Source organism: Tiliqua scincoides, chromosome 5, assembly GCF_035046505.1.
Source record: "Tiliqua scincoides isolate rTilSci1 chromosome 5, rTilSci1.hap2, whole genome shotgun sequence".
Lineage (NCBI taxonomy): Eukaryota > Metazoa > Chordata > Lepidosauria > Squamata > Scincidae > Tiliqua > Tiliqua scincoides.
In genome coordinates this window covers 135629180-135645589 of record NC_089825.1, presented here as the reverse complement: position 1 = coordinate 135645589, position 16410 = coordinate 135629180, and the positions used below count along the sequence as shown (strand labels likewise).

The window sequence follows — 16410 nt, the reverse complement described above, 5'->3', positions numbered from 1 at the left end:
TGTATTTGTATAATTATTTGTATATTATATTATTTATATATTATATTTGTGTATTATAATTTGTATAATTATTTGTATAATTAATTAATTATTTGTATACCGCCTTTTTGGTCATTGGATTACTCCTCTGACTTTATTCAAAGCGGTTCACATAGGCAGGCTATTTCTAAACCTCCAAGGGGATTTTTACAATAACGGAAAGGTTTTTGTCTTTCAAGAACCGCACAGCATTTCATAAGAACATAAGAACAGCCCCACTGGATCAGGCCATAGGCCCATCTAGTCCAGCTTCCTGTATCTCACAGCAGCCCACCAAATGCCCCAGGGAGCACACCAGATAACAAGAGACCTCACCCTGGTGCCCTCCCTTGCATTGGCATTCTGACATAGCCCATTTCTAAAATCAGGAGGTTGCACATACACATCATGGCTTGTAACCCGTAATGGATTTTTCCTCCAGAAACTTGTCTAATTCCCTTTTAAAGGCGTCCAGGCCAGACGCCATCACCACATCCTGTGGCAAGGAGTTCCACAGACCAACCATGCACTGAGTAAAGAAATATTTTCTTTTGTCTGTTCTAACTCTCCCAACACTCAATTTTAGTGGATGTCCCCTGGTTCTGGTGTTATGTGAGAGTGTAAAGAGCATCTCTTTATCCACTCTGTCCATTTCAGATGGATCTGTCATGGTCTGGTATCACTTTTGGTCCCCAGTTGCCCCCCATACTGGTTGACAAGCGGCTCCTTCATCTTTCACTTGAAGGGCAGCCAAGGCGTTTCTTCACCCACACCAAAGAGCAGGTGGAATAACTCGGCTCAGCTTGTCAGCTGCTTCACGGTCTCGAACAGCTAATGGTGTTAGCTGTAAATGAGAGCAGCTAATAATAATAATAATAATAATAATAATAATAATAATAATAATAATAATAATAATAATACAGGTATTTCTATACCACCTTTCTTGGTCCTCAGATTTCTCCTTAGACTTTATTCAAGGCGGTTTACATAGGCAGGCAAATTAAATCCCCGTAGGGATTTTTACAATTTGAAAGAAGGTTTCTATCTTTCAAGAAACCACAACATTCAGATGTTTCTTCCGTGATCTGGTCGCACATTCTGGCCTCCATCCTCCCACGCTCAGAGCAGATGGAATAGCTCGGCTCAGCTTGTCAGCTGCTTCAAGATCGCGCGGTGCCGGTGGCCTCGAACTGGCGATCTTCGGATGTTATCTTCAGGCAAATGGAGGCTCAACCCTGATGCTGGGAGAGTCTGAGGGCTGGATAAAAAGCTTCCATGGCCACATCTGGTGCACGGCCCTTTTGTTTGATACCCCTGCTTTAGATACTTGAAGATGGCTCTCATTCTCCCCTTGTCTTTTCCAGGCTACACTAGAATACTAAGTTCCTTCTGGAAGCAGGAAATGGGGAACAGCTTCCTGTGTCCCTGAGAGAATATTTGTTTGTCATAAGAACATAAGAACATAAGAACAGCCCCACTGGATCAGGCCATAGGCCCATCTAGTCCAGCTTCCTGTATCTCACAGCGGCCCACCAAATGCCCCAGGGAGCACACCAGATAACAAGAGACCTCATCCTGGTGCTCTCCCCTACATCTGGCATTCTGACTTAACCCATTCCTAAAATCAGGAGGTTGTGCATACACATCATGGCTTGTACCCCATAATGGATTTTTCCTCCAGAAACTCGTCCAATCCCCTTTTAAAGGCGTCTAGGCTAGACACCAGCACCACATCCTGTGGCAAGGAGTTCCACAGACCGACCACGCGCTGAGTAAAGAAATATTTTCTTTTGTCTGTCCTAACCCGCCCAACACTCAATTTTAGTGGATGTCCCCTGGTTCTGGTATTATGTGAGAGTGTAAAGAGCATCTCCCTATCCACTCTGTCCATCCCCTGCATAATTTTGTATGTCTCAAACATGTCCCCCCTCAGGCGTCTCTTTTCTAGGCTGAAGAGGCCCAAACGCCGTAGCCTTTCCTCATAAGGAAGGTGCCCCAGCCCCGTAATCATCTTAGTCGCTCTCTTTTGCACCTTTTCCATTTCCACTATGTCTTTTTTGAGATGCGGCGACCAGAACTGGACACAATACTCCAGGTGTGGCCTTACCATCGATTTGTACAACGGCATTATAATACTAACCGTTTTGTTCTCAATACCCTTCCTAATGATCCCAAGCATAGAATTGGCCTTCTTCACTGCCACCGCACATTGGGTCGACACTTTCATCGACCTGTCCACCACCACCCCAAGATCTCTCTCCTGATCTGTCACAGACAGCTCAGAACCCATCAGCCTATATCTAAAGTTTTGATTTTTTGCCCCAATGTGCATGACTTTACACTTACTGACATTGAAGCGCATCTGCCATTTTGCTGCCCATTCTGCCAGTCTGGAGAGATCCTTCTGGAGCTCCTCACAATCACTTCTGGTCTTTACCACTCGGAAAAGTTTGGTGTCGTCTGCAAACTTAGCCACTTCACTGCTCAACCCTGTCTCCAGGTCATTTATGAAGAGGTTGAAAAGCACCGGTCCCAGGACAGATCCTTGGGGCACACCGCTTTTCACCTCTCTCCATTGTGAAAATTGCCCATTGACACCCACTCTCTGCTTCCTGGCCTCCAACCAGTTCTCAATCCACGAGAGTACCTGTCCTCTAATTCCCTGACTGTGGATTTTTTTCAGTAGCCTTTGATGAGGGACCATGTCAAACGCCTTCTGAAAGTCCAGATATATAATGTCTACGGGTTCTCCCGCATCCACATGCCTGTTGACCTTTTCAAAGAATTCTATAAGGTTCGTGAGGCAAGACTTACCCTTACAGAAGCCATGCTGACTCTCCCTCAGCAAGGCCTGTTCGTCTATGTGTTTTTATCTGGTGTGCTCCCTGGGGCATTTGGTGGGCCGCTGTGAGATACAGGAAGCTGGACTAGATGGGCCTATGGCCTGATCCAGTGGGGTTGTTCTTATGTTCTTATGTTCTTATGAGATCCTATCTTTGATGAGGCATTCCACCATCTTACCCGGTATGGATGTTAGGCTGACCGGCCTATAGTTTCCCGGGTCCCCCCTCTTTCCCTTTTTAAAAATAGGCGTGACATTTGCTATCCTCCAATCTTATGGCACCATGGCCGTTTTGAGGGACAAGTTGCATACCTTAGTCAAGAGATCTGCAACTTCATTCTTCAATTCCTTAATAACCCTTGGGTGTATGCCATCAGGGCCCGGTGACTTATTGATCTTTAATTTATCAATGAGGTCTGAAACATCTTCTCTTTTAACCTCTATCTGACTTAACTCCTCGGTCAGGAGGGGCCGTTTGGGCAGCGGTATCTGCCCGAGGTCTTCTGCCGTGAAGACAGATGCAAAGAACTCATTTAATTTCTCTGCCATCTCTAAGTCTCCTTTTATCTCCCCTTTCCCTCCCTCACCATCCAGAGGGCCAACCGCTTCTCTGGCGGGTTTCCTGCTTCTAACATATTTGAAGAAGCTTTTATTATTCCCCTTAATGTTGCTGGCCATGCATTCCTCATAGTCTCGCTTGGCCTCCCCTATCACCTTCTTACATTTCTTTTGCCACAGTTTATGTTCCTTTTTATTCTCTTCATTAGGGCAAGACTTCCATTTACGGAAGGAAGCTTCCTTGCCCTTCACAGCCTCTCTAACTTGGCTGGTTAGCCATGCGGGCACCCTCCTGGATCGAGTGGAACCCTTCTTTCTTTGCGGTATACACCTCTGCTGGGCCTCTATTACTGTTGTTTTAAGCAGCCTCCATGCATTCTGGAGAGACTGGACTCTTTTTACCCTCCCTTTCAACCTCCTTCTAACCAGCCTCCTCATTTGAGGGAAGTCCGCCCGTCGGAAGTCAAGGGTTTTTGTTAGAGATTTGCCTGGTATTCTTCCCCCAACGTGCACGTCAAAACGGATCGCAGCATGATCACTGTTCCCCAATGGCTCAGTAACGTTTACATCTCTAACCAGGTCCTGCGTACCGCACAAAATTAAATCCAGAGTCACCTGTCCTCTGGTGGGCTCCGTGACTAGCTGATCTAAGCCACAGTCATTCAGCACGTCAAGAAATCCGGTTTCCTTATCGTGACCAGAGCACAAATTGACCCAGTCAATATGAGGATAATTGAAGTCCCCCATGATTACAACCCTGTCCTTCCTTGTCACCTCCCTGATCTGTTTCCTCATTTCAAGGTCCCCATCAGATTTCTGGTCTGGAGGACGATAGCACGCCCCCAGTATTACATCGCTGCACAAGCCTGGTAATTTAACCCACAGAGATTCTACGGTGGAGTCGGACCCACCTTCAATCTCTACTTTGCTGGATTCTATCCCTTCCTTAACATAAAGGGCCACCCCACCTCCAACACGCCCCTGCCTGTCCCTCCTGTAGAGTTTATAGCCCGGGATTGCGGTATCCCACTGATTCTCCGCATTCCACCAGGTTTCCGTTATGCCCACTATGTCAATATTTTCCCTTGTCACCAGACATTCCAGTTCTCCCACCTTTGCTCGTAGACTTCGGGCATTCGCATAAAAGCATTTATACACGGAATGCCCCAGGATGCGCTGCTTATTTGCTCCTTTGTCCCCGCATCCTCTCATTGTGCCAAACCGTCTATCACATCCCATCACCCTACCTTTCCCAATTTCTTCTCCTACCCTGCCTTTGTCTTGTTGTTCTCTAACCTCCCCATCCTCATTACATAGGGATGAGGAGTCCCGAACCGGATGCCCCTCGGCTCCTGTCGGCCTTCCCCCAGGGATCAGTTTAAAAGCTGCTCTGCCACCTTTTTAATGCTATGCGCCAGCAGTCTGGTTCCATTCTGGTTCAAATGGAGCCCGTCCCTCTTGTACAGGCCCCGCTTGTCCCAAAACGTTCCCCAGTGCCTAACGAATCTAAACCCCTCCTCCCTACACCACCATCTCATCCACGCATTGAGACCCCTGATCTCCGCCTGCCTAGCTGGCCCTGCGCGTGGAACAGGTAGCACTTCAGAGAACGCTACCTTTGAGGTCCTGGCTTTCAGCTTCCTGCCTAAAAGCCTAAATTTGGCCTCCAGGACCTCCCAGCTACACTTGCCCACATCGTTGGTGCCGACATGCACCACAGCCGCTACCTCTCCCCCAGCACTGTCTACCAGCCTGTCTAGACGAGAAGTGATGTCCGCAACCTTCGCACCAGGCAGGCAAGTCACCATGCGGTCCTCACATCCGTCGCATACCCCCCTCTCTATGTTTCTAATAATCAAATCCCCCACTACAAGAAGCCCCCGACCCCCCTCCTGCCGAGGAGTATCCCGAGTGCGCTCGGATACGGGCCCATCCCCTGGAGAAGGGATCCCCCCTAGGGGATTGTTTCCCTCCTCTCCAGGATGACGTCCTCCAGTCCCGAGACTTCCCACCCGGGCAGCCGAGGAGCTGCACGCCTGAGGTTGGGACAAAGCCTGATCGTCCCCAGAAGTCTCCCCACGGTCCTCCTCTGGCTGCCTGCGCTTCTCCAGGTCGGCCACCAAGGCTTCAAGGGAGCGGACGCGTTCCCTGAGAGCCTGGAGCTCCTTGCACCGAGGACACACCCATGACTTATGCCCCAGAGGCATATAATCATACATGTGGCACTCGATGCAGAACACTGGATAATGTTTTTAATCCAGCCCTTCCTCCTAATTGCTCAGACCTTGCATAGATGGTTTCCACCTCCTCTCATGCCCACCATCTAACCTCTACAGCAGCCCTGCACAGTAGGCCAGTTTGTGAGTGACTGGACCAGGGTCACCCAGTAAGCTTTGGTGGCTGAGCAGGGACATAAAACTGGGTCTTCCTGGTCTTGGCCCAACACATGCTAAAAGAGAGAATCATGTCTCCCTTATCTAACAGCTAATGGCTAGCAAGTATTTTTTGCCAGAAGAGCTCTGTTGGTGCAACCTGTCAACATCTTTCTTTGTCTCTCCATCACTCCTGTAGGGCAATGGAACTGGGCCGAGAGTGTCTCAATCTCTGGGGGTGAGTCACATTTCATGCATGTATTTATCTGAGTTATTTCTATGCTGTCCTTTCAGGCAGAGATCTCTTAAAGCAGTTCCCATGCCATTGGGATCTGAGAAATCATCAGGCCTCCTGGCTGTGCTTGCTGATCCTTAAAACTGCTGTAGACCTGATGTAAATAATCGGATGTAAATAGTCTCCACAATGGCATCAGATGAGGTGCTGGAGTGCAGGAACTTTTCCTCAATTGGGCCACACTAACTAGATTAGAGCACCTCCTAGTTGCTTTATTATTTATTTATTTGTTACATTTTTACCTTCAGCAGGTAAAATATCTTTACCATTTTAGCAGTTCATTCAAAGAAAGATGTGAAGAATTCAAATTCATTGGTGTTCCTATGAGAGGATGGGACACCTCCAGAAATTTCATTTATAGTGATATCATTCATGCTGTTTTCTTTTCCTCAATGTAGAAGCACTCCATTAAAGAACCTTATCAAAGGTGGAAAGGAATGACTAGAAATGTGTTGATTTAAAAAAATGTATGGCCTACTCTTCCTCTAGTGTTGGGCCCCCGGGCTGCATTTTTGCCCCCTGTAGGAGCCCACCACTGGAGGGACCTGGAGCTGCACCTGTTGGGCCCCTGGGCTGCATTTTTGCCCCCTGTAGGGGCCCATCGCTGGAGGGACCTGGAGCAGGCTTGTTCCACCCCCAGGGAGGCCTCAGATTGGCTGGAGGGGAAGGGGTTCCTGTACCCTTGTCCTCCTCCTCTGCAGAGCTGCCACACCTGGCTTGGGAGCAGGAGCTGTTCACCTCACAGCTCCCTGCTTCACACTGCCCCCTCTCATCCCTGGCTTCCCTGTTTTATGGAGCAAGCCCACCCCCTTTGGCCCCTCCCCTTCCTCCAGGTGGGGCAGAAAAGGCCTTTCCTGTTCCTGGCTTATTTCCTGCAGTGTTCCTTGTTTGCCCTGCCAGCCCCCTCTGGCTGGTTGGGGTGAGCCAACCTTCTTTGTCCCCTTCAAGGGGAGGGAAGCCTCCCCACCCTGGGCATGGAGTGCCTGCTCCAGTGTAAGTCAGGGGTCAGGGCATCTGGGAGGGGCCCTGACATGTGTCTTAGAGACTTCTGACAGATCCTTTGAGATGTGGGGAGGCTGCCACGTCCTCCCTGCAACTTAGGGCACCTCCAGACACTACCGGAGATCACCTAAAGTCACTTCCGGAGGGAACAGGTTGGCCCTCCAGACAGTTGCGAACCTGGCCCCTGTGCCGCCCCTGTGCTGAATGACCTGGAAGGCCATGTGACTGGAGTCTCCAGCCAAGATAAAGGACATGGCAAGGGTGAGGAACTCTTTCCTACTGCATTTCATCACATGAAAATAATGGTGACAGAGTAGCATCCATTCAGGCACAGAATGAGTCCCAAAGAAGCAAAATACTTATAAGGGACAGGGGTGTTATTTTTCCATCTATGTCCTGAACTTTTGCAAGGATTGCAAAGTCTACTTTGCAATAATTTTGTAGAACATGAAAATCAACAGATGCGAAATCTTTAATGTTCCTTAATGATTCTGGAGTACCTGAAACCCATAGGACACCTTTGGGGAGGAGATTCTCCAGCCTATAATTTTTCAGATTGCTCAGCATCCTCCTTGCAAAAACTCAGAAGGGACGTGTGCCACTCTAACACAAATAACCGACCTTCAGAGGAAAGGAATAGTCTACAGCCCTGTCCACAGTAGGGTGTTTGGTATCTTTCCCACTCAGCGGAGAGACCGGCCGTCAGATCAGACAAGCTGCAGGACCCAGAACCTCTGAAAGGAGGTGACTGTAACCAGCCTGTTGCTGGAGGATTATGACTGAGATAGGAGGAAGGGAAGCCATTCTGTTTCATGGAAGAAGCCTTGCCTTTCTCCGTCACTTCGTTCTCCTTGTCACTACAAGTTCTGGTGATACTGGTGTTGCTGCCTCAGACCGGGAGCAAAATGGATCTTGCTACCTGTATCAGTCGTGATGCCCTCCAGACACGATACCAGTGTTATCAGCCAGGGGATCTCAGCATTGGTGCCATCACTACCCAGTTCTTCTCCCTTTCTGACACTGTATCCTTCACTGAGCACCCCAGAACCAAGCTTGTGGATGAGCCTCTGTAAGAACATGTGATGTTTGTTTCACAACAGTCAATACTCTGTCTTAATATCACAAAGATAGCCAAAAATGACTTGTTTAATATGTCTTTATTCAAAAATATTGCGTTATGGCATGAATTTTTGGCTCACAAAAAGTGATAAGTTTTCTTTTTTTTATCTCCAGGATGTACTTTCTGAGGATTACTTTGGTCTATTTTTATTGCTTCTACGTTACATTTCATTTCCAGCACACTGTGTGTGTCCCACTTTTCTAATGCTTCCCTTGTACTTCCATTTCGGTCATTGTCATTTCAAAACGTAGCCTGCCCAGAAACAGCAATAGAGATCGTTTTGATGTGAAACATGACATGGTGACATAAAAGTGACCCTGAAGTATGTACTTATAAAATCGGTTTATTATTTATTTAGCGTATGGCAGATAATACTGTTACCAAAAGGGCTGTTTTGTATAGGGGAATTATTACACTACTCTTATTGGAACCTCAGGATCACAGGCTGGATAACAAGACGGTGTAATGCAGAGAAATTCCCTTTTAGCTTAAAGAGGAGACTGTGAGAAAGATAACTTTTAATAAAAGATTATAGTTTTATTACAAGAGCACAAGGGTAAACATGAAGCACATGGAAAAATAAGTATATGTTTCTTGGTCCTAGTACTTGAATCCAATGTACCTAGCTTTTATGGTGGTTGCATGTAAAGAGTATTTGGTGCATCTGAGGAAATTAGAAAAGGGAAAGGTTGTAGGGAAGGATTTTAGGGGTCCCTGATCTGCCAAACCCAGTTGCTAACTAAAGTTGGGGAGAGAAGGGGAGAAAAAAAAGGGGGGAAGAAGGGACAAAGTTCCAGATGTAAGATAGTTACCTGTCTGTAGAGCAGTTGGTTGGGGAGAGAGAGTCCTGTGTGGAGGACCCTCTGACACAACACAAATGTGTTTTGTCCTTGGAGGGGGAGCCAGAGAGAACATGTGGCGGGGAAGCCCTCTCTTAAAAGGGGGTTTGCAAAACATGCTGAGCTGAATGGTAGCTTCCTTACTACCACACAGCAGGATAAACATTGAAAAGATCAGGATGTCCCTTATCAGCAAAATTCAATGGGGTCTAATGGCTGGCTTCCTAGCTGGGGGAACTTAAACTATACAATGAATGGGCAACCCAGGAAGGCAGTTCAAGTTTGCATACTTAAGCAGTGATTGGGTTAAAACAATGCAATGAATACAGTAATGTAGGAGACTGGGTTAAAACAATACAAGGAATAGGAGACACTTAAACAATGAATTGCTATGCCAGACTTCTTCCTATAATATGTGAATCATAGGGAGGTGGATTTTGTAACCATGAGCTTGTGACTTGACCAGAGGTTTTGGAAAAGTGTGCTGGAAGAAGTGTGGCTTGCATGATGTTTTAGTAACAATACCAGATATAGAGAAAAAATTACAACTAAAAGGAAAAAGGGGATTTTCACGTAACAATATGTGGGCTTATATAACATTTAAACTAGATCAAATATCAATGTCCAATTCATCCAGCCATTCAAGGACAGAGTTGCCTTTGGTAAAAAAAAAAAATAAAAAATAAAAAATCAGACCTTCGGCCAGTATACACCCTCAATTTGCAGCCAGACACAACATGGTATATGGTTTGGTAGGGAAACCCGCAATCACACTGTGGGGACAATACTAACCCCCATTTAAACACTGAATTCTGACAAACACCATGTAGATTACTGTTCAAAGTTTTCCAATGCTGGCAAGGTGAGTTGAAACCTGGCCCCTTAAGTATAGGATCGTCTATATATCTACCTGTTTCATAAAATTGGTAAATGGTAGAAAGTGGTGACTAAATGACTGAATGTATCTCTTATGTATCTTCATGTTCCTCCTGTAGTGCAGTGTCAAAGAACTACCAGCATGTGCTGTCCTTGGTGTTTGCTGTGAAGGAGATCAATGAGAATCCAGAGATTTTACCCAACATCTCTTTGGGGTTCCACATCTATGACAGCCACTTTAATGCAAAGGTGACTTGTCAGAACACCTTGAACCTTCTCTTCAATCAGGATAAGACTATCTTAAACTATAATTGTCATGCCCAGAAGAAACCAGTAGCCGTCATTGGGAGCCTTGATTCTGAAATCTCCCTCAACATGGCCACTATTTTAGGTATCTACAAGATTCCACAGGTAAGCGGATGTATGGTCCAAATGTCCCTATTTACCAGGGGTAGTTCCTATTTAATGAAATCTTTTTTGGGGAAAGCCGTATCCCTTATTTATCTCTGTAGGGGAGCGCCAGTGGGTATATTTGACTATTTTGTGTGTGTGTGTGTGCTATTCAGTTTTCAGATGTCACTTCTTGTTCCTGGATCACTGGAAGTAACATTATCTTATCCCTTGCCTCTAGTGCACATACTTGTACATACATATGCAAAACACCTCTTTGGAAAATACTAATTTTAGCCTCTAGGATATGTTAAATCCAGGATTTGTTAAATTTTAAAGCAACATACAAGTAGGATCCTTGTAGAGTAGCATCCAAGTAGCATACAGCCCTCCCCTCATTCACAAGCTGGCTCATCCCCTGGGCGACCGGCCGCAGCAAATCAGGCTGCCCCACTTTTGCATCTGCCACATGGGTAGGGCAGGGGAAATGGGGTCTGCGTGCGAGTCACACCACCCAGAATCTAATTAGAAAAGTGCGAAAGTATCAGAATACCTATAGTTTTGTGCCAGGATGAAGCAAGTTATCAACTATCCAAACACTAATAATACCCAGATCATAAAATAATCCCTTGTTGTTGCTTATGATACTTGGACCCCAAAGAATCATAGGTCAGTCCCACATTTCAAGCTATGCATGTCAGAAGTTCCTCAAAATATGATTGCGATAGGAGAATGCTTGGCTGAATTACCAGTGTAATTAATCAAGTTTTTGACTCTCAAAAAATTGTTCATGTGCACTGAAATCATCATAACTCACTTCTCCTTGCTTAGGTCACTTATTGCTCGTTTGCTGCAACAGTGAATGAGATAACTCAGCTCTCTACCCTCTACCGCATGGTTCCCAATGAAGAATATCAGTACACCGGCATTGTGAAGCTTCTTCTGCATTTCCAGTGGAAGTGGGTTGGGATCATTATACAGAGAGATGAGAAAGGAGAAAGGTTTGGAGAGACCTTGGCGCACATGTTTTCTCAGAGTGGCATCTGTGCAGCCTTCATTGAGAAACTACCAGTCCAGGACAACATTTCTGAAATTTTCAATCTCTTAGATCCCCTTTTGAACATGACTATTGTTCATAGTCAGACACGTGTCCATGTATGTGTGGTACGCGCTGCCATTCATTCCATGATTTTTTTGCAAATGGTGTTGAATCTGGTGGAACTGGAAACGATGGCACCCATAAACAAGGTGTGGGTGATGACAGCCCACTGGGATTTCTCATTGGTAACATTTCAAAGAGATATACCTATACACGTGTTCCATGGGGGCTTATCCTTTGCAGTTCAAACCAATGAGGTGCAGATGTTCTCACAGTTCCTTCAGACCTTGGATCCTCATGCTGACACAGATGGGTTTATCAAAGACTTCTGGGAACAAGCATTCAACTGTTTATTTCCAGACACTGGTGTGGATAAGGAGGACAAGGAAAGCTGCACTGGGAAGGAGAAGCTGGAGAGCCTCCCAGGCCCTTATTTTGAAATGAGTATGACTGGCCAAAGCTACAGCATCTACAATGCCGTCTATGCTGTGGCACATGCTCTAGATGCCATGCATTCATCCAAACCAAAACATAGGGTGATGCCAAGAGAAGAGAATCCGGTGCTTCCTATGGGAGAAAAAGGCCAGGTATTGAAAAGGCTCTTGTCTGAGGCCCCCATTCCCAGGGACTAGGGTGCAATGAGTTTTATTATCTTCCATCCATCTTTCCACATGTGGGCATTTGACATGGGCTGGGAGGGATCGTGCCCTTAGTTTTCTAACATATTGCAGGAAAGCAATAACAACTTCAGAAAGTAAAAATAGGAGATAAGATTGCAGGACACTTTGCTGCATATAAACACATTTTCTGCTGATTTCTCAAATATGCACAACACTGTATGCTACATGGAATTAAGTTCCACTGAATTTGATGGACCTGACTCCCAGGAAAGGACTGCAGCCTCAGATTACTAACCCCTAGTTATTATTGTTTAATTCACCCATGGCCCAATGCTTTTTTACTGACCTCTTTGGTGGCTGCCTGCTCTCCTTTGGGACACCTCAGCAGAGGCATTGCTAGACAGGGGGCGGTGCACTAAGTTTTGCAGAGAGCCGCCCTGCAGCGTGCAAGTGGCTCCTCCCCCTCCCCTCAGGAGACATTCTCCTCCGTTTCCCCCACCCACATGGCTCCAAAGGGGAGGGGAGGAGCTGCTTGCATGCTGCGAGAAGCAAATGTCTCCTGAGGGGAGGGGGAGGAGATCTGGAGGGGACCTCAGATCTACGCCAGCCTCCGGGGATGGGTTCCGGTCAAGGTGTTAGTATCCAGTGGATGATAGTGTTGCCAAGATTCACCTCTCTCCTGCATTCACCCCACCCAAAGGCTCTGCTCTCTGCCCTGAGCCAGCCATCAGCCAACACCTCCTGACAATTAGTCTCTAGAGCACTGCTGATGAAGCAGGGCACAGAGAAACTGCCATGATGGCACCCCACAAGATATGCTAGAGGGTCTCCCAGTCCACCAGTGCATACGGCAGTTAGGATTGGCTTGCTAAAGTAATAGACTGTCTGAGAAGATCTATAGCAGCCATTTTCAACCAGTGTGCCATGGCACACTGGTCTGCCGCAAATGGTCTGCAGGTGTGCCGCGAGAGTTTGGGGAGGATCATATATTAGTAGAGCCACTGGGGGATGTGAGCCCCCCACCAACAGCATAGTGTGTCTTGTCAATTGTCAAAAAAACTGATGGTGTGCCTTGACCATTTTAACACCTTGTCGGTGTGCCATAAGACAAAAAAGATTGAAAATCACTGATCTCTAAGGAGCAAGTGTGTGACTGGTTGCAATCTATCCCTAAAAATGGGAATCCATGCCACTTCTGAGCATCTAAAAATAGTGGGCATCCTTCCTAGTTCAACACCTGAGAAAATGGCGTGTTGGCATCCTTCAGTCTCGGAAGACTATGGTGTCACGCTCTGAATGGTGGTTCTGGAACAGAGTGTCCTCTCCAGTGCATGAAGCCTGGGTAAAGTAGGTATGGAGGATAGGCTGTTACCCATGCAGCAAATCCCCCCTCTCCACATCGCTGAAATGGTCCAATGGAAAGGCAGAGGCCAATACGGTTGGTTCCAGCGGCATCGCAGGAGTTGCCAGAACGTGACTGTGTTCAGCCATGAACTGCCTCAGGGACTCCAGCTCCAGATTTTGCCTCGAGGTTGACTCCTGAAGCCTTTTCCATAACTGGATGTAGCCACAAGGCAGTGGAGGTTTGGGATCAGAGTTTTCCTTCTCTCAGATGAGCTGCCTTCCCAGGCTGATGGGTCCCATCTACCCGGTGGCTGTTTAGTCGCCTCTTACGACAAGTACAGCCAAACTGAGGGCCTATTCTTATCCCCAGCCCCCAGGGGAGAGAGGCAATCACTGAAAGTATACATCTGTAGGAAGAGGGGAGTGCACCAAATGGTGAAGTACCTGTCCTTGAGCATCCCACTTCTCCCTACCAAATTGTGTGGTTTATCAGGTGCCTGTATAATAGCACAACTGGCTCATCCTGCATGTGACACGAATGCAGTGCTGCAATTCAGCATAATCTGGTTTTTGTATTTTTTTTCCCCCTCTGACCTTCTAGCTTGGCCCTTTTCTGAGGAGCATCTCATTTAATAACTCTGCTGGGGACCAGGTCTCTTTTGATGAGAAGGGGGAATGGGCAACTGGATTTGATATTATCAACTGGATTACTTTCCCAAACAAATCTTTCAAAAAAGTCAAAGTAGGACGGATGGATCCCCAGTTACCACCAGGCAGAGATTTCGTCATCATTCAGACAATCATGACATGGCACAGCAATTTTAACCAGGTGGGACATTTCTGAAGATTTTAGAGAACAGAATGAAATGGGGTACTGCATAATCTTTCAGGCACTGAAGAGTCAATTTTAAGTGTTGTTCACATGTAATGCTTTAAACAGGTACATAATACATATACCTGGAAAAAAAAAAAAACAAAAAACAAAACTATGTAACTGAGTACACAGTCCATGACCGACCCTGGGCTCATGTTAAGAGATCAACAGTTTTGTTGTACATGTATTGAATGGAAAGGTGAAACACTTGTTCTCAAGTAGAGATTAACAAAGATTGCATGGGTAACATGTGATTAGATCTCTGGACTGCCAAGAAAATGGTGGTGACGTTCTTGTCCTTCCTTTAGTTCCAAAGCCTATTGAATACAAAATGAAAAGAGGAGTAGAAGGAAATTGAATGCATTGGTTTTTGTCCATTATTAAGTTAATTCTTTGTTTCAGGTCGTGCCCCTTGCTGTATGTAATGAGCAATGCCATCCAGGTTACAGGAGGCAAAAGAAAGAGGGGGAGCCATTTTGTTGCTATGATTGTGTCCCATGTCCAGAAGGAAAGGTTTCCAGACAGAACGGTAGGAGGCACCATATTATAAAATAGATTGAGAAAAATTCACATAAGTTATCACAGATAATATCAAAGCATATTTTAATTGATTTTCTGAGCAACAGAGAGACAAGACAGGTTCAAGTTCACTTAAGGGGCTTGCGGTAACTCAACTTTGACACGTTTGGGCAGAAAACATTCATGGTAGGGACAAAAGTAGATGGTGGGATGAGGTCTACAGTCTCAAGAAAGTTCTCATAGCAGACCTCAAAGTATGGTTTGTATAATGAACTAAAACATATTTCATTTAAAGATATGGATGACTGTTTTAACTGCCCAGAAGATCAGTACCCAAACAAGGAGAGAGATCAATGTCTTCCCAAGGAGATAAACTTCCTCTCATTCAATGAACCTTTGGGCATCAGTTTGGTGGTTTTGGCTCTGTCCCTCTCTCTCACCACAGCCTTGGTTCTGGGACTCTTCATCAAGCACCGGAACACTCCCATCGTCAAAGCCAATAACCGGAACCTCACCTACTGCCTGCTTGTCTCCCTCTTCCTCTGCTTCCTCTGCTCCCTGCTGTTCATTGGCCGTCCTTCCATCCTGACCTGTCAGCTACGACAAACTGCTTTTGGTATCATTTTCTCAGTGGCTGTTTCTTCCGTCTTGGCCAAGACCATCACTGTGGTTCTGGCCTTCATGGCCACCAAGCCAGACTCCATGCTGAGGAGATGGGTGGGGAACAGATTTGCAAACTCCATCGTTCTCTACTGTTCAGGCATTCAAGCAGGGATTTCCATGGTGTGGCTATGCACAGATCCTCCATTCCCCTATGTGGACATGCACTCTCTGCCTCAAGAAATTGTTGTGGAATGCAATGAAGGATCAGCCAATATGTTTTACTATGTTCTGGGATACCTGGGAATTCTGGCCCTCATCAGCTTTGTTGTGGCTTTCTTTGCTCGGAAGTTGCCTTACTCCTTTAATGAGACCAAGTTCATCACTTTCAGCATGCTGGTCTTTTGCAGTGTGTGGCTGTCTTTTGTGCCAGCTTATCTAAGCACCAAAGGGAAATACATGGTGGCTGCAGAGGTCTTCTCCATCTTGGCCTCCAGTGCTGGCTTACTGGCTTGCATCTTTTCCCCCAAAGTGTATATAATTGTTTTGAGACCTGAACTGAACTGTAAGGAGCACCTGATGAGGAACAGTAAATAAAAATCTATCTTCTCAATTGTATTATTGTTTAAGAAGAGGTGAATTTCTTTTAAGAAAAATCTTTTAAGAAAAGATTTCTTATGCTTTTCCTATCCAGGAACTGCATTAGGATTGTTGTGAATGTGTACGCCAAAGAGCTTTTGTTAGTGTGGACATTTATTCCCATGCTGCATCTTTAGAAACCTTTGCTCGGTGACTTTCTATTTCATACCTGTCTACACCTTCTCTCAAAGTATGGATTCATTAGTTTATTTAGATAGTTATTTATTATTTGTAGTGTTATTCATGACTGTGGGTGAAGAATTTTTGTATTGGCAACCTTCAGTCTCGAAAGACTATGGTATCGCGCTCTGAAAGGTGGTTCTGGCACAGCGTCTAGTGTGGCTGAAAAGGCCAATCCGGGAGTGACAATCCCTTCCACACCGGGAGCAAGTGCAGTCTGTCC

General features: G+C 46.0%; 1 protein-coding gene across 1 annotated transcript; it reads left to right on the top strand.

Moving 5' to 3' along the window:
* Window positions 1-7992: 7992 nt before the first annotated feature.
* Window positions 7993-15965, top strand: LOC136653722 (vomeronasal type-2 receptor 26-like). The gene is made up of 5 exons (XM_066630605.1): window positions 7993-8156; window positions 10042-10333; window positions 13977-14204; window positions 14652-14778; window positions 15064-15965. Exons 1-5 carry the CDS (start codon window positions 7993-7995, stop codon window positions 15963-15965), a joined length of 1713 nt encoding a protein of 570 aa, XP_066486702.1.
* Window positions 15966-16410: the final 445 nt, after the last annotated feature.